The sequence below is a fragment of the Ambystoma mexicanum genome, chromosome 9 (genome assembly GCF_040938575.1).
Source record: "Ambystoma mexicanum isolate Mex_15411 chromosome 9, UKY_AmexF1_1, whole genome shotgun sequence".
NCBI lineage: Eukaryota > Metazoa > Chordata > Amphibia > Caudata > Ambystomatidae > Ambystoma > Ambystoma mexicanum.
In genome coordinates, this window is record NC_090931.1 from 196,832,058 (window position 1) to 196,858,947 (window position 26,890).

The window sequence follows — 26,890 nt, forward strand, 5'->3', positions numbered from 1 at the left end:
TTTAGCTTCTCTGGACTTGACAGGCCTCCCTCCTGTTTTAGCGCCAAGATGCCTTTGGGCTTATGTTGCGCTCTATACATTTTCATAAAATAAGATATGCCATTTCCATAATTCAGGACCTCTAGAGGACAGTTTGTAGGCTGAATCAAGACAGGAATTACAGATCGGTGCTGATTTCTTGAAAGGAGCAGCACTCAACGTTCAGGGTCAACGTGAAATGCTTTATGACCTTGCAAGTAAAGGTACCCATACGATCAAATGACCTCTAGGTTACATCACTGGAACTCACTGTATCTAGACTTTGACAGTGACATCAAATGGACTGCATCAGAGTGGGACGTACATTGCTCTATGGAACACGTTTAATCCTGAACATTTGTATCGGCGAGCACTAGTAAGCAACGAGATAGAAAGAGATTCTTGAGTGTTCTCGCCTAGAGATAGATTTGGTTAATGTTACTGTGGGTTTATGATTTTACTAACTGTAATAAGTGTTTGTATGCGACTGAAGTGAATTTTGACCGTTTTAATTCAATCACTTGTAATTGGGTTTTATTAATTGTTACAAGTACATTTACCTGTACCCTGTTTGACATACCTAAAAGACTCAAGATTTGCAAGATGGCTTCTTTGGAAATAGAATATTTCGGTCACTGCTGTTTATGTTTGTACCTCCTCCCTCACCCTATATGGTAACACACGAAGACAAAGCAAGTTTGGGCAAATCAGCCTTGTAGGCGGACACTAAAAAAATACATTCTTCCCTTTCAATAACTACTCTGATCAATCTAAATAGGTACTTTAATTTAGATGCATTTACATTTGTGGATGATGCACACAATAGTGTGCAGTCAGCAATAAACACTTTGCTGGGAGCTTACAAATCTTAAGTCTCTGTATCAGGGCGCTTCAGGAGCCTACTGGACGCCAAGCTTTCAAACAGAATCCATTTAAAAACGAAATCCTGGGGGGCGTGGCCAGCAGGCGTACGATGCGGACGTGATGTTGCATCGCTCCCGTGCCACCGGCCAGATCCTGCAAGAATCCTGCTGTCAACATAAATGCTGAAGGGCCAAAACTGCTGCACCGACGTACCAAAAACTGCTACACCAACCAGTCCGACAACGGATCAGAATCGGTGCCGGGATAATCAAGATGGCCGCCATGGGTGGGCACTGAGCGGAGGGCGCTGCGCATCTACATCCGTGCCTGCCTGAGGGAGAGAACTAAAGCGGCAAGGGGACGTAGAGCAGCGTGGAGTGAGCGGACCCTGTACTGTTGTGGGCACGGGTGCTGCCGGGTCCCTGCTGCCTACCCACCCCCTCCGCTACATAGCAGCAGCAAGGAGCGTAGTGACCCTGTTGACGGGTGCTTTGAGAGCAAGGCACAGCCCCGAGTTCCGGGAAGCACAAACAGCCCGGCTGTTGCGGACTGTGCGGTGGCTCGTGGAGGGGTGGGCGCTGCCGCGACCCGCCCGCAGAACACAGCTGCAGCACGGAAATAGCCAACAGGACCCGCGGTGGGGTCGCAGGCGCTCCGCTCGGCGTAGAGCAACTGCCGGTCCCGTACTCTAGTGACTGCGCACCCACCTGCCTGCATACGAAGGTCAAGGAAAGCGGTAAGGAGAGGGAGACATGGGGAGCGTGGTGGCGGCGGCGGAGAGGGTGAAGTTCTACCAATTCCCCACATGAGACTGCGCTCACTGCGGCCCCACCGCACTTAATGTAGAACATCAACAGCCACTGCGGAACCCAGGCAGGAAAATAAAGAACGTACCCCCAGGCCCCCGCATTGGTGGCACTAGACAATAAGAGGGGCGTGCGACCGCCTGCAACATCTCCGGTAGCCCAACAAAGCAAATAAGCAACTGTTTGGTGGACAAAAGTGCTAAAAGGATCTACTAATGCTACCCATAGCACTGCCAGATAAGCCTCAACGGCTGTCTAACTTTACTGAAGCACGCCACATATAGAGTCAGCACACGCAGAAGCATGTCCTTCCCCTAACTGAACAGTTATTGCCGAGAATCTACACACACCACATCAACTGTAGCTGCTACGCCTCTGCAGTGGAGTGCACGGAAGAACCCCACACCCATTGTGGACAAAATAGCACGTCTCCACACACGAATCGTATCCCCCCCAGCGTACCGGCTGTCATAAGCAACAAACCACCACAAGTGCCAGTCAACAGCCCCAAAAGAGAGGGGAGGGAGTCGGCGCGGCACCCGGCACCCTAGAAGAGTGAGCACCCAAAGTAAGGCATACGAAGGTGCAAATCCCCAGCAGACAGAACCCTAAACCGCGCGGAGACCTGGTGTGTGCCATTCCCAAAGCTCCAGGTTATACAGCTCTAACAGCTCCGTCTCCACCCCCATCTCGACGCAAAACAAGACTTCCTGTTGCTGTAATAACGAGTGAACAAAATGGGGAAAGATAAGCCCAGGAAAACCTCCACACAAAGTAGAATAGAGCAATATGCAACCACACCAATGGCTCTCTCCCCGGAGCGGTCGTCGACAACGGAATCAGACTATCCAGTAGATGACATCTCCCTCAGGGATGTGATGAATGCCATAGCCAGCTCTAGAACATCAATGGAGAAGACGATGGACAGCATAGGTGCCGATGTGTCTCTGCTCCGTCATGATCTACAAAAGCTAACCTCTCGCACTGGGGAGGCCGAAGCACGCATCTCAGAGACTGAAGATAACCTACGAGGGGTCAATCGTCAAATGTCTGGTATGCTAGAACACATTAAAACCCTGGAGGCAAGGGTGGATGACAGTGAAGGCAGATCCAGACTCAACAACATCCACATACTCGGTCTCCCCGAGAAGACAGAAGGGGCATGTATGGAACTATTTCTTGAAGAATGGTTGGTGAGCATATGTAATGCGGAGTCCTTTTCCAGGTTCTTCTCTATCGAGCGGGCTCACCGCATCCCGTCTGGTAAAGTCACACCGGGCGCCCCACCGCGCACAGTCATAGCAAGATTCCCAAACTATAGGGACAGAGATACTGTACTACAATTGGCCAGATCAAAGGGGGCCGTCACAAACAATGGAGCTAAGATCGCCTTCTTCCCGGACTTCATCAGAGAAGTTCAGAAAGCGCGCCAATCCTTTGATTCCCCTCAAAAAGCACCTGCAATCAATGGGAACCAGATACAGACTAATTTTCCGTGCCCAACTCAAAATATTTCATAAAGGAACATCCGTGCATTTCACAGACCCCAAGGAAGCATGGAACTGGGCCGAAAGGCATATAGAAGACGATTGGGGCACTGAAGGGAAAGGGAGAGGAGAATGCAACCGACCACATCCTGAGAGACCACCAGACAGAGCTCCAAGAACGGCAGCAAGAGAGAATGCCACAACAGGGGAATGAATAAACAAGGATCAACAGCATTTAACTAATGGAACCACAGTGCGTGAAATGTAAACGAGCCTACAAGTTGAACGTAACATAAATCACAAAGAACAACAAGGCTGGCGGCCGACCTGGCAAACGCCCCCCCGACAAGGAAACGAACTCACAGCACCAAACAAGAGTGCTACACTGGCAAGCTCCAGTCTCCACACGCAAACTGTAAACCCAGACAGCACGGAGCAAGCTTTGGCGAGTTTAAGTTTAACTGTTTACAAGTTCATGTTGGGCCGACAGATGCTTCAGTTGGGGTTGGAGTATAGGGAGAGGGGAGTTGTGGGCAAAGTTCTTATTCAATATTTAGCATGCAGCAGCGTTGCAAGCACAACGGACGGGATGAACAACAAGCTATTCCACTTCCTCACTAATCTGGAACATTCACGCCATACGAGGCGAACCCATGAATCTAAGATCCAGACAATTGATGACACCTGACACTGGTCCAACCAATAGACACCTAAAGCTCATGACCTGGAATGTAAATGGGCTGGGGTCTAGCATCAAAAGAAGACTGGTATTGCAATATATAAAATCGGCATTCACCAGACATAGTACTTCTAACTGAAACACACCTTGCAGGAACGATATGTAATCTCTTCAAGAGATCCAACTATCGCACAGCGATACACGCAGGATTCTCCCTGGGGGCGAGAGGGGTGCTAATATTGGTTCATAAAAGACTTCCACTAGAGATCTCGCAAATAACGCAGGACAGAGCTGGACGTTATGTACAAATACAGGCTACACTCTGGAACCAAACCCTGGCGATCATGGCAATATATGCTCCACCGGCTCTCCTGAACGCACTGTTAGCAGACATTACCCCAATCCTGGCCGCAAATACGGCCGACATGTGGACGTTAGGTGGCGACTTCAGTGAAGTAATGGACAACACCCTAGATCGCACACACATGAGAGCAAGGAACCCAGCAACCACCACTAAACTGGCCGCTTTTGCGTCCGCACTAGGGCTGAGAGATGCATGACGGGAGCTGCACAGAGATATACGCGAATATTCCTTCCACTCAGGAGTGCACGCTTCAATGTCAAGAATAGACTATTTCTTCCTACCAAATCAGAACATTCATAAAGTGTGTGACGCATCCTTCCTCCCACGGGGTGTCTCTGATCACTCCCCACTGTTGCTCAAGCTTGAAACGGAAAGACCACGGCCTCCTCCCACATGGCGGCTTAACTCCTGTTACCTGGGGTTCCCAGACCTACAGGAGAGGCTGGAAACAGTCACCTCGGAATACTTCGAACTCAACACAGGCTCGGTCAATGACCCGGGAACATTATGGGAAGCATACAAACCGGTTTTAAGGGGCGAAATCCTTTCTAGGACAACGGCAAAGAAAAAAGCTCAGCGTGAACTGATCATAGAGGCCAAAAGAGAAGTAACGATCAGGGAGTCAGAACATATTACTAATGACACTCCTGCGACAAACAGAACCCTGACACTAGCCCAGAAGAAGCTCCACAATTTACTGCTGGACTGCGCCAAGAAAGCACATGGTGCCATGAAAGCACGGATATACGAAATTGGTGAGAAAGCGGGCAAACTGCTAGCATGGTTGGAAAAACGTGATGAACGTCACCGACAAGTGAAAGGCGTCAAGAATGCGAATGCAGAGGTGGTCTCCTCGGACGCAGCAATAGCAGAATGTTTTGCTGATTTCTACAAAGAGCTTTACAAACCCCCCCAATGACACAGCATCCAGTACCATACTAGATGGTACCAATCTCCCCACACTCACCACAGAACAAGCCTCTACACTAGACACCAAAATAACTGAGGATGAAATTTCAGCAGCCATTACCCAACACCAAGCGGGCAAGACCCCAGGACCTAACAGATTCCCACTAGACATATGGAAAAAGATAAAACACCTAGATATATCTACCCACCTGCTTAACATGTTTGAACACTCCTTAGAAGTAGGAAGACTCCCACCAGACCTACGCAAGGCTACAATCATACTGATCCCCAAAAAAGGCAAGCCCACGGACGAATGTAGCTCATACAGGCCCATATCCTTGATAAACAGTGAACCCAAAATACTAGCGAAAATACTAGCAAATAGATTCCAAACGGTTATCACAAAACTGATCCATCCGGACCAAAGCGGTTTTATGCCTCAAAGATCCACGAGGATACAACAATCACTGGCGTTACTGGCCATAGACTTAGAAAAGGCATTTGACTCGGTTTATTGGGAGGCTCTGTGGGCAATAATGAGGAAAATGCAGTTTGGCGAGTCATTTATAAAATGGGCCCAGCTTCTTTACAACACCCCACTGGCAGAAGTGAAGGTAAATGGGTGGCCCTCTCGTAACATCCGATTGGGGAAGGGAACCAGACAGGGATGCCCGCTCTCAGCAATGCTACTCACATTGATCATTGAACCACTAGCAGTCATACTGAGAGATAGGACAGCGTGGACGGGTTTCCGCTGGAACTCAAGTTGGGAAGATAAAGTATCTCTCTACGCAGACTATCTTCTGGTGTACCTAGGCGACCCGACAATCTCCTGTCCCATAGTCACCCAAATACTGTTAGATTACGGAGTCTTTAGCGGCCTAAGAGTGAACTGGTCCAAATCAGTGCTCTTCCCGGTGAAAGGTGCAGACTGCATTCCACCACATGGCTCCCCATACCAAGTCGAACATAACCAGTTTCGATATTTAGGCATCCAGATCACAAACAGACTGGATAGCTACATAACCCATAACTTACATCCGTTGGTCAGAAGAGTCGCACAAGACGTGACCCACTGGGAAGCACTGCCATTAACACTACTCGGCAGAGCAGCACTCTTCAAAATGCTTGCCCTACCTCGATTCTTGTATATCCTACAAAACGCCCCCCTCCACATCCCAGCAGCAGAATTCCGTAAAATAGAATCACACGCAAACTACTATGGGCAGGGAAACATCCAAGAATAGCTCTCAAGACCCTCCAACGCTCAGTATGGGAAGGGGGAATAGGACTCCCGAATATCCAAACCTATTACTGGGCAACCCAAATGGCGACGGTAAACGATATACTACATGGTAACCCAGAACTCCCACACATGCGGGCGGAAATAGCAGTAAGACACGACATGTCCCCAATTGAAAGCCTATATACCACAAAGAACCACTTCCCTGAAGGCACAATAACAGCACATACATCCCAAATCTGGAGATAAGCACACAAACATATTGGATGGGACAACAATCTTACCCCAGTCCAGCCCATATGGAATAATGCCTGCCTCGCAGGACTCCGTAAACTCCCTAAGTGGCCAAACTGGCAAACAGCCGGTATACGAACCATCCAGCAAATATATGCAAACAACCAAATTATTTCATTTGCCGAGATCTCGGCCACATATAATCTTCCTACCACTGAGAGCTACCACTATGGCCAATTATATCATGCACTCACAAAACTAAGGGCCCAACTGCTAGACATGTCGGAATGCACGCCCATCGAAAGGAACATAGTGGTAGACAGCGTGAAAACCAAGGTCACATCCACCATGTATAATGCCATCTCCTCTTTCGCCACAAAGGAATTGGCGAGCCTAAAGCTGAAATGGGAAAGAGATGTGGGCTTGATACTGCTTGAGGACTGGATCTTGACCCTGATGTATCCTAGAGAAACTGCAATCTCGGCCAGAATTCGGCTTATACAACAGAAAATACTTCACAGGATATACTACCCCTGAGTAGCCCTATACAAATGTGGTAAAATTAATGATTCCAGGTGACTACGCTGCAAGCAAGAGGAAGGAACCTTCTACCACATCCTATGGCAATGCACGAAGATACAAAGCTCTTGGCGAAAATGTGGTGAGAGACTCTCGAGGGCCATGGCCGAACAATCCCAATTGATCCTAAACGTTTTCTCCTAGGAATCAGAGGAAGGGGAAATGTCTCGCTTTGAAAAGCTCCTGCTCTCAACCTCCACAGGCATTGCCAAAAGAAACATTGCGCAGCTATGGGGTTCAGAATCCACTCCCCAATATGACCAATGGTTATCGGACGTAGATGTCTGCATCCTAATGGAACGCCGAGTATATCAAGCAAGAGGCTGCCCGGGCAAGGCAGAGAAGATATGGGCTAAGTGGGAACAAACTGAGTAAGATGCATACTGACCGAACCAATAGATAATGATGTATAATCCTCCCACTACCTAGGGGAGGCATATTCTGTCCTGTGACTCCTTGAATAAGACTAGCACGGAAGCGTCCAAGATATACTTACTATGTCTGACCGTGCTGCCTCACGGTCTGCATGTATAGTTACAAGTTTGTGTAATGTATGTCTTTTGTATTGTTTTGTTGGAAAACCAATAAAATGTGTTATTAAAAAAAAAAATCCTCCCCTTCCAAATAGGTGGCTCCTCTGTGGATCCTCATTTGAATTTCTAGCCAGACGCATATCCTGTTCTGGATCCACTAGGTCTGATTACAACATTTTGTGAAGGTCCGATGGGAGGTCAACAATGCTGTCCAAGCATTCTCCTGATGTTTAGTTCAGTAGGTTAGATTGAAAGAAGGTTTACTTAAAAACCACAGAATCAAACAAAATAGATATTGCAACTTTCCCATCAACTTAACCTTGATCGTTGCTTACAAAATAATTGCAAAACATTACAATTACACCTTAATTAACATCAATTCATATGGTTACAATTTATAAAAGACAATTAGGACATGCAGTGCAATAGCTGCTCGACACATGCAGGGTGCTAATCAAGAAGCATGGAAATCAGGCGGAATCCCGAGCCGAGGCCGGCATTCTGAGCAATTAGTCAGAGGCTCTAAGCTGGGCCCCCATTTCCCACCTGCCAAGCCACCCTTAATTAAAAATAAAAAGCTAAAACCCACCAGCCACCTCTTTCCCGCTTCCATCACCCGCAGGCTGCCATGAAAATAGAAAAGGGACTCGTTTGTGGGCTCCCTTGCCTATTGTCCTGGTGGCCTCATTACCCCCCACAACAAAAGAGACCATTAGAACCCATGGAATTTTGCTTTAGTGCCAATCACAATGAGGCTGTGCATGGCGGGCCATTCAGGGGTTAATGAGAGTTAATCAGCTTCTTTTAAACACCCTTGCTACACACCGGCCCATTAATGCAAGCTACATGAAGCTTCCACCCAGTACACACTGCCACTCCCAGCATTATTGTCAAATTATAACCCACATAAAAAATGATTACAACAAAAAATAATCATTTAGAACGACATTTTTCAACAGATGATACTAAAGCATGTGCTTCAATTATAACCATGCCATACAAGTACAAGTGCCCCCCATGGTCCTGGAAGGTTTGCTGGGGAACTATGTTTTGACCCACCCATAACAGCCTTCTGTCACGGGCACAAATATCATGGTATCATCGCTTAATACTGATTTTTGCAAAGCAGAGAAATTGTTGATGAATCCAACAACAGATCCAACTAAGATTTCCATTCTGCTATATGGGGAATTTTCCTTGCACATTGGTCTACTCAATTCCCACTGTTCAGCTCCCGATGAAAGGGCAAGTCAGTAAGGCATGTTGTTCAGTTTGCGGACCCAAACCACAAAGCCTGCATACCCCCGTTTGATCCCTTTGTATGTGAATCCAGGCCTTTTCCCGATTTAAGGTACATTTACTCTACATTCATACATACATACATATAAATATATATATACACGTGTATATATATATATATGTGCAATCACCACATTCACACTTACAACAAGGTGAGCTCATACTTAAAGCAGCAATGTATACATCAGACTTTCTACTCCATTGCATTTGTGAATTTCTAAACATTTTCTTCAAGCAGCGTTTCATCATAGAAGAATAAGAAGCCAGGTTGTCTACTGCCTGTGGAATGTCAAGCTGCGCGCAAGGTCTACAAGTAATTAACACAACATGAACTTTGCTGATCCTTAAACACCTTCCTATTTAAACAGTAATTATTTGACTGTTCACAAAAAAAGTTAGACTCCGTTCAACAGTAGGAGACCAAAAATTGGCCACGGCAATGAAAAAATGTACAAAACATAAATACAGTGGTTTACATGCGTGCAATGCTTATAACATTTCTTTTAAATAGAATGTTTTACCATTAACCCCGCCACCTCTTTGTAAATGACCCATCCGTTTAAAACAGGAGAGAACATTGACCAACTCTGCTCAGTTGAGGAAATGTGGAGGAAGCATATGGAATATGAAGACAAGCCTTCCATCCTGCACACAGGAACGGCAGCACTGTGTTAAGAGCTAGGACATGTGGTAATCCTGTGTCAAAGGTGCAAATAAACATACGCTCCTCTGAACACTAGAGTGCACTTAGCATAGTTGAGGAAGACTGATCTTCCCAAAATCCAGGAACAATTTGAAGGAGAATCTTGAATGAAGATTAAGCTCCCTGGAGATCCCCTCTCTCCAATTTCTAAAACCTCCTAACACTAAACTTTCTCTAGACCAAGTCTGCAACTTTGCTATCTGTTTTCATTACACCTTACATATGTAAGCGGAGAGGAGAGAGGCAGTACTTTCCTCTGTCTGTGCCCCCAACATACCGTCTGGTAGGTGATCACCAACTGGATGACCGGAAGTGCATAGAATACAGCAATTGTGGCGATATTCCTGAAAGAAAAAAACACTAAGAGTGAAGGCCTGAAAGACATTGTAAAATCTAAATGCTATTTGTACTGCAAAGAAAAACTACAAGTATCCCCGACACTGCTAACTGGATTGCGTTATGCAATGCAAGCATTTCACTAGAGCTCTTCCACACAAGGCGGCTTCATTCAGTAAAGAGTCAACATGAATGCATTTAAACTACATCCTTTTGACAGATCCACAGGAGACTGAAACACTGCATCAAGGATGTGACCCTTTTGGTAGGAATAGGCCTTGGATTTCTGTCTGGTTTACAGGACCGTCTATCATACTGCTAAATTCAGGACACAAATTATACCCTCAAAGTGTGCGCAGATTTTGGGCCACATTCGCAACGCGTTTTCAATGGAATTCACCCATTGAAAAAACGCTTTGTGAATCAGACACTCAGCGTTCAATTTCTATATTATGCATCACTGCCCTGGAGAGCTGAAAGTTGGGTTTACATTTTGGTGTACGACACAGTATTTATTGGGGAAATTAAATCCGTTATCCCTCTCCCTACCTCCCAAATGTAGAGAGGGCCTTTATTTTTTACACTGCAGAAGAGAATGGCTCCCCAACAAACACTGGCACCAAAACAAACATACATAGCTGGAAGCCAGAAGCAGCTACTGAGCCTAGCAGGCGGACTGTGTGCAGCTATCGCCTCTGTGCAAGTGGAAGTCTTTTTACAGGATTAGTTACGGCTGCAGAAATGTCTTGGAAGCAAAAGAAGAGGAAACAACAAAATATATGACACCAAAGTACATCTGCACACTTCCCAGATTACCTCAAAGGCAATATTCGTACAAAAAGAGATTATGGTTTGATGGGGCCTCCCGTGACCTTTGAAATTCAAGATTCACGAGGAAATGGGGGAAATGTGATCTGATGCTGCAGGATACCTCACCTGAGCCATGTCCTCGGCCTCTCACCTGGGGCCATGGAAGCCAATACGCCTTCTCTAATAAGTGGGAGATGTACATAAGCATGCTACGTAAGGCACGAGTCTAGTCTGCAAGCCCAGCACCCTTTCTAATCTTCCAGTGACTTGCCGACATCAATAGCTTTGCTGGCTGGATTCCCGACAGCATGACCACCTCTTCACCGAGCTCCTGGGTGAAATTGTTAATCTAGGGGAGACTCCAACTATTCGTCAGCTTCTAACACAAGGGGCCTGAGAATTGCCACAAAGATGGGCTGCTGGATCAAAGCACCTGGTTCAGCAATAATGGCAGGGCCCTGCCTCCTTTATCCTGGAGCCCAGGTTTTCTTCTTTGGCTGCGAGAAAGCCTTGTTCGGCTGATCCTCATCCTCGCCAAACCCCTGCTCCTCCATCTGTCCTCTTTGCTAGCTGGACTGGCTGTCCAAGGATAGGACAATTTGAGTTGCTGCTGTGCTGTCTCCCTGCAAAATCCTCCCAAACCAATTGATGCAAGATGGATCACCGCTACTCCATTCCAGCTCCTTCAACCACCTTGGTTCGTCTACATCCGTTGCACCAGTCATGGGAAAGTTCTTTGTTGGCTTACTGCACAGTGTTAGCCTTTTAGCTGCATGGTTCCCCTGGGTTGGGTAAAACATCATCCTTGTGCCTTCGCTTCCGTTGCTTCTGTTTGCAATTGGTGGATCACTGTGCTGGGAAGAAGGAACCATATTTCTTTTCATCCATCTGGGTCATCGCTGGTTTTGGGTTCATGTCCCTTTGGTATCGGATTCTTGCCATAGTCCTGCGCTTACTAGGTTCTCACAACCGTGAATGAATGCTCAGTGACAGGCGCTTTAAATAGTTTTTCCCAGATCCTGGGGTGCTAACATTTTTTGGAATCAGTACAGGGGGTCCTGAAGGTCACAATTTTCCTACTGACTTTTGTTCAGTTTATTCCTATGGAGAACATTTTAATCTCCACCTAAAGAGACTGAAAAGGGTACTTACCTGATCTTTGACATATTTCGTGGGTCCTCCTTTGGTCCCTTTAGTTTTACACCAAAGGCTGGATTTTCAGCTGGTACCTGCGACTTATAAGGGGCTTTTTAAGCACCAAAGGCCTAATTTAGGGGTGCACGTAAACAGTAAAAGCAAGAGGTATTGGCCAATTCTGCTAATTTTACCATTGGCCTAATTCACAGTTTGGCAACATTTTTTCTGCTTATTTTTATATCCACCTCAGAGATGGGGGTAAAAAGGTACAGATTGACCTGAAACATTTCGAGTTTTTGTTATACAGAAGGGAAGCACTTGTTAGTTTAAGGGTGTGAACTATGGAAAGAGTGCAACAAGGGGGGCGGAGGGGGCATCTCCGATTTCCACCCCCCTTGTCACCTTCTTCCCAATCTAGTGTAAAAGAGGGCCAGTATTGACCCTATTCTGAATAACAAAATGTATAGTAGCGCTATGAACGACTACTGTACATTACCCGTTTCCACCTTTACAGTGAGGGTGGCGTTGGGAAAGATTTCTTTTTTGGCAACTTTCCCTCCATAGTTTCTATGGACCCCAAATCTTTTTGCTTTATTTTTTAATCTGTTGTGGCGGGATGGCCCGCCATAAAGAATCACGCTGACTCTCACAGTAAATCCAAGGGTATTTATTCACATTCTAGGCTTTCCCTAACCTAGCCCGCTTAGTAGACTTAGGGAGTTATTAATGGTGCCTTCTTCCGCCCCAGGTAACTTGCAATAGCTCACCAAAGCGCTGACCAGACAGAAGGAGAAAGGCCAGTCTAGTGCTGCCCAGAGAGAAGGAGGCCATTCGCTAGGGTGAACAGGTCCTTGATTTAGAAGAGTTGATTATCTAGGAATGTAATATGTGTGCGTTATGCGATTTGTGACTAACTTGTATTCTTCCCATTCTTAAAGTAATGCAAATGTATCTACTCATTGTTAATATATTACATTTTTTGTGTGATTTTTCATTGTGCGTCACATAAAATTCGAACTTGCTGGGGAGAAGGGGTGTTATTTGTGTTTGGGCTAGTCCCAGTAACAAGCGCATACCCTTCGGGGTACATTACCCAACTAACCCACACTTTGCACATGCATACACACCTCTAATTCTTTATTGTGCAATAGTTACTTACAAACTTTTAGCACATAGTGGAAATGATAGAAAAACAATCTAAAAAAGATCCCTAATCTAAAAATATAATAGTTATGATAACTACAGTATTAAAAATACAAAAATCATCAATATAATACAATTATATAAAAAGCGCAATATACACTTAACCACACATTTCATTTAGAAAACCATAGAAAAATAAATCCTGCTTAAATACCCCACGCCCTCGTAGGATTGGATAGTCACCCGGTCCTGTCAATTAACTGGCTCCCTGGGGTGTGACCGGGGAGGCCATGGAAAGGCTTAGAAGGGTTGGTAAGCCCTGCCCCTTTCCAACATGGACCCTGCTAGGGACATTGCTTTGCCCAAGGCCTGCAGGGCCTTTTAAAAATAATATTCCCTGGTGATAGTGGATTTAAGACCTTTGTTGGGCCTTTATTATTTAAAATAATCCCTGGTGGTTTAGTGGAGGCTTGACCCGGAACTTCTTTGATGGCCACTGTTGTGGGTGCTCCAGCACCCCTTCCTTTTCTGCAATCCTTTTCCATGTCTTCTGGCGTTATTTATTTCATTTATTGTTCATTTGTGAAGCGCTTATACATCAAGAAATTGTGTTTCAAAGCGCCCACAAGGCAAAGGGGATGGAACATGGGATCAAAGGCAAATAGAATAAAATAATGAACAGGAAAGGGGCGGTCCTACTAGGCCTTGTGAGCATTCAGAACGTGCAAGGGCAGGGAGCGAGATAAGGGGCAGGGAAGGGGTTAAGTGCTAGGAGTTCCACAGAGGGAAGCGGCAAGGAGTCAGTTGTGTGCAACATTAAGTGCCCGCCAGAGATCAATTGGTATATTGGTATAGAGTGATCACTTGCCAACAATAAGTGCAGGTCTGTGAGAACACAAGCCAGTGGTTGCCCAAAGGCAAGTGCTGGGATGGGGAGGGAAGGCTGAGGGCGATAGGGGGGCGGGGAGGGGAGCACAGTGGGGAGGGAGGGGAGGTTGAATGCCTGGACTCAGAAGGACACAAGGTCCCAGGTCACCAAGCTCAGTGACTGTGGGGTATTAACACGGGAGTGAGAGGGGGAAGGAGGAAGTGAAGAGGAAAGTCTTGACGAGCTTTCGGAATTTGAATCGCTTCAGCTCAAGACCGAGGAAGGGAGGAAGCTTTTCCAGAGGAGGGAGCCAGCCAAGGAGAGAGATCTGCCACCAGCTTGCTGCTTAGAAAAGCGCCGGATACACAGAGTTGGAGCCGGAGTAGCGTAAAGATCTGGAAGGAAAGTATCTGGTGAGAGCAATTTGTAGATAAATTGGACCACGACCCCAGACAGCCTTATGGATGATGCAGAGGGATTTTAATTTGATCCTTGCAGCAACCGGGAGCCAGTGGAGGGATTTTCGGGCTGGAGAGATACAGTCCCTGGGCTTGAGGCCAAGGATAAGTGTTGCAGCCCTATTCTGGGCAAGCTGGAGGGGGTGGAGAGAGGAAGAGGGTAGATTAATGAAGAGGCTGTTATAGTAGTCCAGCCTAGAGAGAACCAGAGCTCTAAAGACATTGAGTTTCTGGGGAAAAGCGAGGAAAGGAAGGATAACTCTGAAGAGGCGGAGTTGAAAATGGGCCTTCTTGGCAAGGCCCAAGATGTGAGGGAGGAAGGAGAGAGGGGTCGAAGAGGACTCCAATGTTTCTGGCTTCAGATGCAGGAGGAGGGGAGAGCCCATACAGGATGGCAAGAGTGAAGGGAGGAAAGAGGGAGTCCCAATAGGAAGGATCTCAGTTTTGCTGGCATTGAGGCAGAGATCATTGGAGGCACACCAGGACTGGATAGCAGATAGGCAGTCAGGAATGGTAGAAAAAGTAGGGAGAGTATCAGAGGGAAGTTTGAAGAACAGTTGGGTGCCATCTGCATAATACTGGAGGTGAGGGGAGAAAGTGGAGATAAGGTGAGCAAGCAGAGCGAGCTCGAAATTTAAGAGCCTGGGTGACAGGGTGGACGGGGAACCAAAAGAGGCCCTGGAAATAATGTTCAAAGTGGGCCCATATTACACATTTTTCAGAAAGCCCAACCCTTTTCCTATGAGAAGATGTGCAAATAAAATAGGTTACCACACACAAGAGGGGCAGGGTGCACAGGCCTACTGAGAAATCTGCAGATTTCTCTGTAGGGCAGTCCACCCCTGCTAATGTTAACCATTACCTTAACCACTTTTTTTCCGATAGGAAGGAAACAGTACACTTGAAAGAAAATCTTGTATGTGTATAATTTAGAGTACCTACTTGGCTACTAATGATGCAGAGGCATGGCCCCCAGAACTGACAATTCACACAGGGTACACACACACACACACAAAAGGTAGGTGCAATGATTCCTACATCCTGTTTCTTTGCTGCTCGCCACAGCAAATAAGTAGCCCACATTTCAGTATTGACTACATATTTCTGTGTAATGGCTTGTAAAGAAGAGGGTTGTAAAGTTTATGAGATTTGGGGACAAGGAATGGTGACTGGACACCCAATCTTTTGGGACCAGCTATGCTCAGGCCATGAAAGCCTTTTGACCTGGGAAGTGGTACAATCTTTACGCAAACTGAGCCGTCTGAGCTGAGACGCCAAATTGAAGGATTTTATACTCTGAACTGCTTTTCTTTTTCTTAATTTTGTTCCGTTTTCTTTTTCCTTCTTTTCTCTTGTTTTATACAGTGATGATATATGTAATTTAATACATACTGCTATTTTAATTTTGTAATTTTGTGAAAAGTCGAGTTCTTTGACTAAAAGACAATAAATAAAAAAAGCAAAGTCCCCAAGGTGTCCCCTTTCCCCCCAGAATTTATTCGTCTCCTACGCCCCTGCTTCTAGATTGTACTCCAAGAAGGATATCGGGAACAGGTAACCTCTGGCCTTCAAAAGCTCCACGGGCTCTCTACTCGGGCCGAAGTCAACTTTAAGATTCTGACCATGACCCACAAAACCTTACATGGTTCAGGCCGACACATCTCAAGAAGCAGAGGTTGACCACTTTTGTCATCACTCTGCCTGTCAATCCAGATCCCCAGGTATCAGAAAACCCCGGTATTTGGGAGATACGGGGCAATGGCAGGGCACAAACTGTGGAACAACCGGCCCACGGACATCAGAGAAATTCCAGCCTTGCTACAGTTTAGAAAGAGACAGAAAACCCTCCTATACAAGGACCAATCCTTGGCCTTGTTCGACCTCTATATTGACTAGACGGTTGCGTCTTTTCTGTTTTTCTTCATTTTCCCTCAATGTTGGCCAGTATTGTGCGCGTTGAAGCCTTTGTGGAAGTAGTCGTACATAAGTGAAACGTATGTACGTATGTAAGAGGTCAGAAATGATGTATGTGTGCCTGCCCACTTCTACTGGGCCAAAGAGAGGTGCAGGGTATATCAGCAGATATGGCCAGTTGGGTCCATGTCCCCGATGAATTGAGAACATTTATAAAAAATATCCATCCTCTAATCTTGTGCTCTGTGCACCTGCTCCCCCACCCCTGTGTCCTTGTGCAATAAGGCAGGCATCATCATCATCCCTCCCAGCCTCCGGTGTGTGTTTTCGGAAAGGAGCCCCAGGTGGAGGGATCTTGCTTGGTTTGCTACTGACAAGTTCTGCCCTTAGAACAATGATGGCCCTAAGCGTTCATCGCAGCATCAGTTGCATTCTGGGATTTGTAGTGTAGGGCATTTCAACTAAATAAAATGGACTGAATGGACTGAAGTAAAACTGAAGTAACGGTATCCCCAACACTGGTATAGTTGTTTGCTAGTTGTGTACTGTACAGTTGTGTGTACTTGTACTAGGGCTGATCACATTTCATATATATATTTTAATTTGTACGCATAGTTCTTCGGTGCTGTTTTCACTCTGTTTACAATAAAATTAAAACAATATTGGGACCCATTTATAGGATTTGCCCAAAGTGCTCATAATGCGGTCTTTCTTGCATTTTTGTATTTTGAGGGAAGGGCCACCGGCAGCCAAAGGTTTTTAGGAACCCCACAATTTGTCTATTGCGATTCCCTTTTCTAGTTTCACAGCACTTTGTTTCTTGGCGCTATCCTTATGAAGAAGAGGAAAGCAGCATTAAACAGGAAATGCTGAGGGGTAGATCCATGTTAATGAATATGTGAGAAAAACAATTATGTTTTCTCAAGAAGACTGTTTTCTGCAGAGCTGACCTAGCGCCAAGAAGCATGGCAGCACTTTACAGGGAACATTCATTCTAGAAATAGCTCGGACACATGAAATGCTCTACACGGATACAATGTTTATTGGTAAACATAATGTGATGTGGGGCGTGAAACACTCGGGATTGGGCTAGCTGGCACACTGTGCAGCTGTTTGTTTATATATATATATATTTACAAATTGGCACCTCGGAGATAAAGGTTTTTTTTGGGGCCAAAAATCACACTTATTCTTTGGCGAAGTGCCAAAACAGGGATCAGCACTCGGGTCAACAAGAGAGCGCCGCAAGCTGGCATCGCTAACATGTGCCGTCTGCTAAACCTAGCCGCCATCAAGGCAGGATAGCTCAGCAGGTTAAGTGCTCACCTCAGACATCTGTACCTGCAGGGCGTGGGTTAGACTCCTTGCGCGACTGATGGTGCATTCATCCTTCCAGAGTCTGTGAAATGTGTATCGCTAAATGGGGTATTAATAGCAGCATATATCACAGTGCTTAAAAGGCAGAGGAACCCCGTGCAAAGCGCTTACATAAAAGCATGCAAGTATTTGCTGTCCTTAATAAGCTACATTCAAGCACGTGAATGGCACTCACTCAACACTTGTGTTTTCAGCATTGCATAAAAAAGTGCATTTTTCCCTCTGCATGGCCAATGGCTTCAAATGACGGCTTCGTTTAATTTTAAAAGCGGTTTGACTGCGGAAGCAGCACCCGAGCGGCGCCTCTGCTCTTTGTATGTATAGAGATGCAAAAGTCTGCATTTAGAGTCATAAATCTACATGTGTGCACAATTCTCAGACTCAACTTCTGTAGTGCCAGAAATTCTGGGGGTGGGACATCGGTGAAACCAATAGTTGTCCTGGATTGGAAAACTCCTGGCTGTTTGAATGGTGCAGATCCTGATCACTGGTGGGTTTTGACTTGCTTACTGTCAGGTCCCTGGGGAAATAACCAGTTAAACTTCTTAGTGAATTAATATTGTTTTATTATTTACTGTATCAGTTAAGTTTCTTGGAGGCGTTTGGGCCTTAACTTTAGTTTTCAGAATGCTGGTGGAAGCCCAAGCCAAGATGGAGGAAGGGATCAGGATAGGTGGATGGGAAAACAAAGGACTGGGGCAAACATTCTAAACTGCATTTCATTTAAAAAGCTATGTTTGCTGGTCATGTTTTTGTTGCTCCAAGTTTTAGGCCCTAGTTTCTCAAGAAAATCATCTGTATTTGAATAAACAAGAGTTCATTCAAGCTTTGTTTTGGGAAGGAAGAATCCCTTTGGAGGAAAGATGTTCTACACGTTTTCTGATAACAGCAAATGCAAGCCAAGTACTTTTAGTGTGCGTCAAGATCCGAGTCTGCTCAGCCTCTATAATAGACTATCTCAACCTTGGTAGACTGCTGAAGTGGTTTCCCATTTCCTAAGGAGGTAAACTCTTGACTTACCCGTGCACCTATTGTTTGAGAAGAGAGATTTGCTTGGACGCTCTCAAACATTGTTTTTGTTTGCCTGGCGGCCGCTCCAGTCGTGTGGAGGCCTGCAGCTGCGTCGCGTATCGTCTGAACATTTCTGTGGCGAGATTGCCAGGCCGCGTGTTCCCTGTTGCTTCGTGCTTCCAGAGTTGAGAATAGAGATTCCACTCGGCTTCTTCTTTTCTGAGGCAAGGTAAGCGTTTTCGTTTTTCCATTTTACTCGGCGTTGGCCTTTTGATTCTACAATCATTCAGTTTCCGGTTGCGCGGAGACAGAGCAGGGAACGGACTATGTCGCATTTGTTAATGAACACGTTGAACTGAACTTTTAGCGCGGAGCGTGGTGAAAGATGAAGCGGTTGTCAGTGGCAGCTGCTAGTTTGAGCAGTTCTTCAACTCATTTCATTTTGATAGCGCGAGGTGCGCAGTTATAACATGAGCAGTGGGAAGTTTCTTCTTTAATGTACTTTTCCTGATGCAGAATTCACACGCTGAAGTGAGGACATAACTGCTTGTGCTCTTTTCAAACGGAGCGTTTAATAGGCGAAACACTCTGAAATTGTGACAATTTGAGTACCTAAACATTTCTACCAAAACCAACTTGGACACAATTCCCAGTGCCAGCTGAACCCTAGTGTGAATATGAAATGTTCAAATTCTTTTGTGGCAAAAGTGTTCTCAATGAGATTGCCTCATTCCTCATAGAACACCATTCCCTTATGCACTCCAGAATTGGAGAACTCTACTTCTTACTTGGAGAAGATTCAATTTATTGCTGTTTCTACTGCTAATCAGAACATGTTTTCCAAGCTAAAAACATAAAGGGGTACATGTATGTTATCCTGAGTGTAAGGGCAGAGTTGTACTTTGTTCTTGCACACGTTCTACTCAAGGTTAGCTGGGATACTAAGGTGTCATGAGAAAGACAAGGTAATTCAGGCACATAATCCTCTAAGCAGTAGCAGAGGAGTTTTCAGGTAAAGTTTAATTGCGTCATTTTGTATGAGATTCAGTAAAAAGTCAGACAGAAGAATTTTGGGGTAAAATGCATCTTGAATGAATCTCTCATCCATGCAGATACCAGAAGAAGGTCAAAGATCCTGTGTCTGAGTTTGTTATTTTGTCCATTTCCCCTTCCCCCGGCCCCTTGGGGCGTCACAGGCTCAGCTGGATTTTAGGTTAGTTGAGTGCGCTACACCTTGGAGGGTCTGTGGGGCTCAGCAGCTACTGCGGTGACTAGAGGTTTGGTCCTGACACTTCCAGACTGAATTTTGGATACGAAGAGGACTCCTGCAGCCATTTTGTCACATCAGCGTTGGAGTCGAGGATCCCTCGTAGAAGAACAGCCAAGAGAAGATCCGAAGAAAACTCCTGAAGAAGCCTGGCATCCCTTCCTGCATCTGGCCCAGTGAATCCCTGTTGAACTACCTGATCTGTGAACAACCTGTGCAGTGCTTCAACCCCTAGGATGGTTGGGACCAACCCGTCCTGACGTGTTTGAGGATTTAGCTGCCATGAGCCAAGTCTCCCTGGACCACCCAGTGGACTGTCCAGCATTCCAGTAGGCTACCTCACCAGAACCCTTGCCGCTCCGCGTTTGCAGCCAGCCCTTTGGTGGTTTCCGGCTTGTGGTATAAGTTGCCTTCCTGACAAAAGTTAGTCTATTTCTTGTGACTTGGTTTCATTCTACCGCATCACTACTTATCTTACTTTTTGCTGAATAAGTCAATGAATGCATTCCTAATCTTCCCTTTAATGAAGCTGGACTGCTCAGGCATTGCTATCCTAAGAGAGTTTGGTCCATCTTGTCTGAAACCCTGTATTGTTCGTAGGATAGATGGCTCCACACTCCTCACCAGAGGGCTTTGGGCCAACAGGGCCTTTGCAGGAAGGGATGCTGGGCCTCTTCAAGAGTCATCTGCAGAGTTTCAGTCGGCTGCTCTTCTACACAGGATACTTGGCTCCAACGCTGATCTGAAGAAATAGCTGCAGGAGTACTATTCTTATTCCAAATTCTGCCTGGAATCAAGTCGAACCCCAGCAATGGTAAAGATCTGCACCAATCAAACAGCCAGCCGTGGTCCAATCAGGGACCACTGGGGATTTCACTCATACCACACATCTAAACTTTCAGGCACCACAGATGTAGAATGGGACCAAGCAGTCCCCATCCCCTGCCCGGGCCACACACATACAAAGGTATCACTAGCCCGCGAAAGCGGGCAAGTGCATGACCTTCTATGGGATTTCCTGACCTGGCAAGGTACAAAGAAGGCCAAACTACAATATGGACATAGAACGAGTGAAGATCTTGTGGCATTGTTCAGTAGCCATACACGGTAAACACGAATGTGCACACTAGAAAGAACACAAACATGGTAAAAATAGTTTTGCTGTCACCAGCTTCTCTTTAGGCTGTGAAGGCATCATGAAGCAAGACACAGACAACAGATTCCAAGTTCAAACAAAATAGTTTTATTAACTTAAATATCAGGATGGTTGAAAGCCTAACTTGCCCTATGCTAAGGTGGAATTTCCCTACCTAAAGAAACAAAGGATAGTCCAAGTTCAACTTAAAAGTCTGTCTGTGTCCAAAACCTATACTTGCCCCCACAACTAAAGGTAAACAATGTGTAGGGATGTCAACAACTCATCAAATAGTGTTCCAAAATAAGGTTCTGAGCCTCTTCCAGCGCTTGGCTTGCTTTTCAGCTTCCATTCCCCAAGTTGAGACAGTTCCACAAAGTCTTGGCGTTCCCTTCCCCACAAGACAACACAGTTCAAAAAAGGGCCTCAAGGTTCCCTTCCTCAAGGCAACAACGAAGTTCATAAAGTCTTAGGTTTCCCTTTCCCAAGACATCAGCTTGTCTAGCTTGGCAACTTGCTATTAGTTTCAGTCTCTTAAAATTCAAAGCCATTTCCAGGTCAACTTTACACTCCTGTTTCCTTGACAGTTTGTATAGATTGCTTTTTTCTGCCTCACTTAAGCAATCTCTTTCATACATGCAGATTTGTTATCTGGATGTTTCTTTAACTTTCTCAGATAGGGTATCCTCGGTCTAGGCGCAGTAGTCAGACCACACAGTCCACCCATTACAGGGCAGACAACCAGTAACCCTATACCTTCTTACCCACACAGGTTCATTTATCTCTGCACCTATGTTCTGGTTCACATTTATTTTGCTTTCTCTTCGCCAGTCTTTTAGCTTGCCACAATGTGTTTTCCTCTTTGCAAATTTCCTGACTTTGCCACAATGTGTTCTTTCATACAGTTCACTCTGTGGTGCTCGCTTTCCTTCACCACATTATTTTCACACTATTCATGACTTGCTTTTCATTGCATTTCATAGGATTCGTTCTTTGGCTTTCAATATGTGTTACGAGTGCTTCACACAAGCTTGCAAAGGTTTATCAAAGCTTTCCTTCAATTCGGCATTCAATAGTTCTTAGTTCATATTCTTTCACTTGCAGTTCAACTTGTTCGTATTGTTCACAACGACCCTTCACTTTGGGTTCACTTTAGCCTGCATATCCCAATGTTAATTCAGCAATTACTTTTGTCCTGTAGTAGCCCCCAGGAGTGCCCGGGGACGAGTGTTCCCTTTTGTTCACTCACCGGTCCCTGGCGGGTCCTCCTCTGGCGGCTTCTTTCCTCTGCTTCTGCTCTGCATACAGATCTCTGCAGTATTGCGAGCCGCACTTGCACTCTGCTGTTCCCTCTGTGGGTTGCCAGCAGCTCAACTCGCCTCTCGCGGACACTACCGGTAGCTTTCCGCAACAGGCTCTCTTCCGTGCCCCACAGCTTCTGCTGTGGGCACCCGACCAGGAGGCTCCAACGACTGTGACCCTCTCACAGCCAGTTCCAGCCTTTGCGTCACTGTTAGGACAGTTTTTCTGAAGTCCAACTAGGACTTAGTAAAACCATTCAACTGAGACAGTAAATGACTCAGCTCTTAGTATAAGGCTGTACCACCCGAATATATGGTAGCGTAGACAGAGCAGCCAGGCTTACGTTCGGAAGGAGAGAGGGCTGTACAATCGGTACAAAGAAATTGTAGTTGACATACTGTCCAGAGACAACTGAAACACTATGTATTGTAAAAATAAATGTGTTATTTAAATACAAGTAGGCCCAGATAAATCTTGGGGGAAATAAGTACCATCACAGATCATATAAACACTATTATAAAAACAACACTATGCTTTAAAGTACACTGAACAAAGCATAGACCTTATTTAGAAAACTAACAGTATTTCTAGGTAAGTCGGACCTTAACAAAAACATTCAGTATAGGGCACACCTATTCATGGGGTGTAAAAACGTAAGTTACTTTCAGATTACTTTACAGTAATTCAAGGGTAGTAGACCCTGTCAGTCATGCAATGACACACTGCTAAGAAATCACATAACCAAATAACCCTGTTACCAGGATAGGTTTCTGAATAGTGTAACACAGATTGAAGGAACAGTATATACCTATAACTACGTTGAGGATAACAGTAATTCTAAGTGAATAAGACCTGTTGCTGTAAAATACGATTACAGTTGCTTTTCAGCTCAGTGGAACACAGTCTAAGATAAGCAAGAACACTTTACACTAATTTAGGATGCAACCGGCAAACCAAGGTCAGCTGCACCTACTGAACACTTTTCAAGAATGGCACACAGCTACTCTAGCCAGGTAAATCCTAATGTTGGAATATACTATTACAGTTGCTTTTCAGAACAGTGGAACACAGACTGAGGTAAGTAATAAACTTATTTTAAGATGGCACACAGTTAACACAAGGTAAGTAAAACCTCTATACTTTTAAAAGGAGCTATCAGCAACTTAAATGTATGTATAGACCTAAGACTGCTTTATTGGTAAAACCTAAGGAAGACTTATTCTATACAAGTTAGGGGAAGCAAGACCCCGTTGGGGAACTCATACACCTATCCTATTCTCTGAAAGAAATAGTTAGTGCAGCCAACAGCATTACTTTTGGGAAAGAGTTTGGGAAAGAGGCACAACCAATTCACAGGTAGAGTAAATGAACAATTTATATACACTTTTCAGAATGGCAGAGCACACATTTAAGGTAAATAAGACCTTGTATAACTGTCCACTCTCAGAGGTACAGTTACCAACTATCTCTTTCACAAGTAAGTACTTTTCAAACACTTGTTATTCTTTTCAAGACAGAATCCTTCACCTATCCAGTCGTTCCCCATCTATTGCATGGGTTCACTCAGAGGCAGAAGAGGGACCCTTAGTGGTCTAGGTGCCAGCTGTAGGCAGGCTGAGATGGGCTTCTGTTGCAGGCATAGGTCCTGTGGAAGACTGTTCAAACAAGTAAGTAGTTCACTTTAACGTTAGGGTCCAGGGACCTCCGAGAAGACACCATAGGGGGGATTCCAGCAGTGGGCCTGGGTGAACTGCATGAGTGGACCCCAATAACAGAAAACACCCCCAAAGCTTTACAGAAATCACACAGGCTTAAGGTAAGTAAATACGCCAGCCAACAGTTCCTCAGCACAGAAGAGTTACAGCAGGAAGAATTCAGGATCTGCGGCCAAAAACCCGGTCGGTGGATTCCTTTGTCATGAAGATGGAAAACAGGACTTGGGAAGGGAATTTGCAGCAGTGATCAAAGGCGAAGGCTCCAGGCAAGAGTTTACTCGTGGCTGGATGCGATCCTGTGGTTTTGGCGCCCTTTTCAGGAGCCAGAAGAAGACTGAATATCGCCAGTCAGATTCTCATTGTTTGCAAGGTTCAGCACTCAGGTGAGGGAACTTTTAGGACTCAAATTGTGTCTCTAGAGTTCCAGCAGGATGCCACCAAAGTTTCACCTCGATTCAGAAGACCATGCACTGCACAATGGCTCGAGGTCCCAGGCTATTGCAGCCCCGCAAGGTTGCAGCACGGCGTGGGGTGGCTCAAAATGCAGGTCTTCTTGATTCTAGTGGATCTCACCAGGCTCTGTGTCAGGGTTGTCTGCTTCGGGATCCGCATGTCAATTTGAAGGAAGGGTTACAGCAGGCTCCGGTGACACAGCAGGCTCTCCTGTCACTGAAGAGCACTACAGCCTTCGTTTCTTCATCTTCCTCTTCGGTTTCAGATCCAGTGGTCGACTTGTCAGCAGCTTCCAGGTTCTTTTTTTTTATTTATCAGGAACTACAGCACAACCTCTGCATTCTCTCCCCGCATTTTACAGCAAGGTGTGGTCTGGCTGTTCAATCAGGACAGTCAGCTGCCCCCCCCGAACCCCTATTGGGAGTTGTTCCCCTTCAGGCAAGGTGGAAGACAAAGGGCTGCAGAGTTTTGGACTACTCCCTCGCTTGCTGCCTTTCCAGACACACTGGAGCCTGGTCGGGGAATCTAAAGGATTCCTGTCTAAGACAAAACAGCCACTGAGTCCGTTCCCACATAGAATGGCAGAAGAAGACCTCAGAAACGGCAAGCACACAAGAAATGGTGAACAAAGAAGAAGCCCACCAATTTAGAAAAATGTTGGCCCTTCTGTACAGTACCGAGGCTGAATTAACAGCCTACGAGTAACAAAGACTAAGGGCCTCATTCCACGGATGGCGGCGCCTTGGCGGAAAGGGGAATTACCGCCCCATTCCAAGGTTGGCGGGGCGGTAATTCCCCCTTCCACCATTGCCCTTCCCCATTCCCATTTTTGGCCCATAGGGCTCAATGGGAATGGGGAAGGCGCTAATTACGGGTGGGGTGTGCTGGCTCACTATATGCAATGTAAAGGGGGATGCAAATAGCCCTTTACTGCTTGGGAACTGCAGATACTGCTCGTTCATCCAAGTACAAAGAAAAATTAACAGGGGAGCCCAAGCCAAAAAGTTGTAGGAAACTATAACTTCAATCACACTATCAAGAGACATAAAAAGGTCACCCATAAAGAGTAAAAGACTAGGAGAGAGGGGAAAACGAGAGGGGAAAACAATTCCCCTTCACCTAGGGACGAGGTAATATAGTTACCTAGTCAAAGCAAAAAGTACTGAGGTTGACGCAGGTCAGGAAGATTTATCAATGATATGAAAATCTTACCCAACAGTCGCAGTCCTTCCTGGGTATATGCCGGCATCCTGACCTCCAGGAGGACCCTCTTCAGCAGTCTCCTCAACAGGATTTTTCCCATCGCAAGCCCAAAACGCTCGGCCCGGCTTCTCTCCTGCTGGTCTCTCCTTCCGGATTGTTGGCTCCACTTTCTATGCACCTGCAACCATTTAACAGGTTGCAGGTGGGAGTCCTCATGTCCAGTTGCCTGGCCATAGTTATTGGTGTTCTCTGGACATGCCTGACCCTCACAACAGTCTTCAGGCCTCTTCCTCGTCTCGGTACTATAGTGGCATGGATGGGGGAAAATGAAGGGAAGTGATTGGCAACAGCATAGAAAAACAGGGGGAGGGTAGAGTTGGTTATCACAAGGAAAACAGATACCATGTCTCACCGGGGGACATCCTCTCCAATATCCAAGGGCCCTCAACCCAGGTGATCCTCCCACACATCTCCACCCCAGGGTCAGGATCCAAAAGCGATGGCCTTTTCCTGGCCACCTAAGAAGAGAATCCTAGGGGAATAGGTGTGAGGATACCCTCAGGTTTCTCACAGCACATATATAAAAGTAACCAAAAATCCCAAGTGTAAAAGACTAGAGTGAGTATCCCCACTGCACTGTGTTGTAAAATGCTGTGTGCACTGTTAAAAAGTTACCAAAAAGGTCAAAGGTAAAAAGACAAAAGGGAAACAGTTTCCCATTACTGACAGTCTGAACGAATGATCAGTTTCCCCATCAGAAAATTAGCCAAGGCCAAGGGAGTGAAGCTGAAGGCTTCATGTCCATGTAAAAAGGTTGGGACAGGTTCAAAAACTAAAGGAAAAGGTTTGGGGGGCCACAGAAATATGGAGGCAAAGTTGCTAAAAGTCTTTCCTAACAGGTACGCTGGATTGAAGTACACTGGACGCCATAAACCCATGAAGACAGGCACTGTACTAAGACGAAATGGTCTTAACTTACAGCGCAGCATTAAAAGATTTAGACATTTCTCATGCTACACTAGTTTTCCTCAAATTATTGCAGA

The 26,890-nt window shown here is 45.7% G+C and overlaps 1 protein-coding gene across 2 annotated transcripts in view; it reads right to left on the reverse strand.

The window, feature by feature from the left end:
* Positions 1-26,890, reverse strand: part of SIDT2 (SID1 transmembrane family member 2) — a 546,488-nt gene that overhangs the window by 151,982 nt on the left and 367,616 nt on the right. For both annotated transcript variants that reach the window (XM_069614482.1, XM_069614483.1), the window contains exon 15: positions 9,996-10,062. In XM_069614482.1, the coding sequence (XP_069470583.1) occupies positions 9,996-10,062 (67 nt within the window). The remainder of the gene's footprint in view (positions 1-9,995; positions 10,063-26,890) is intronic.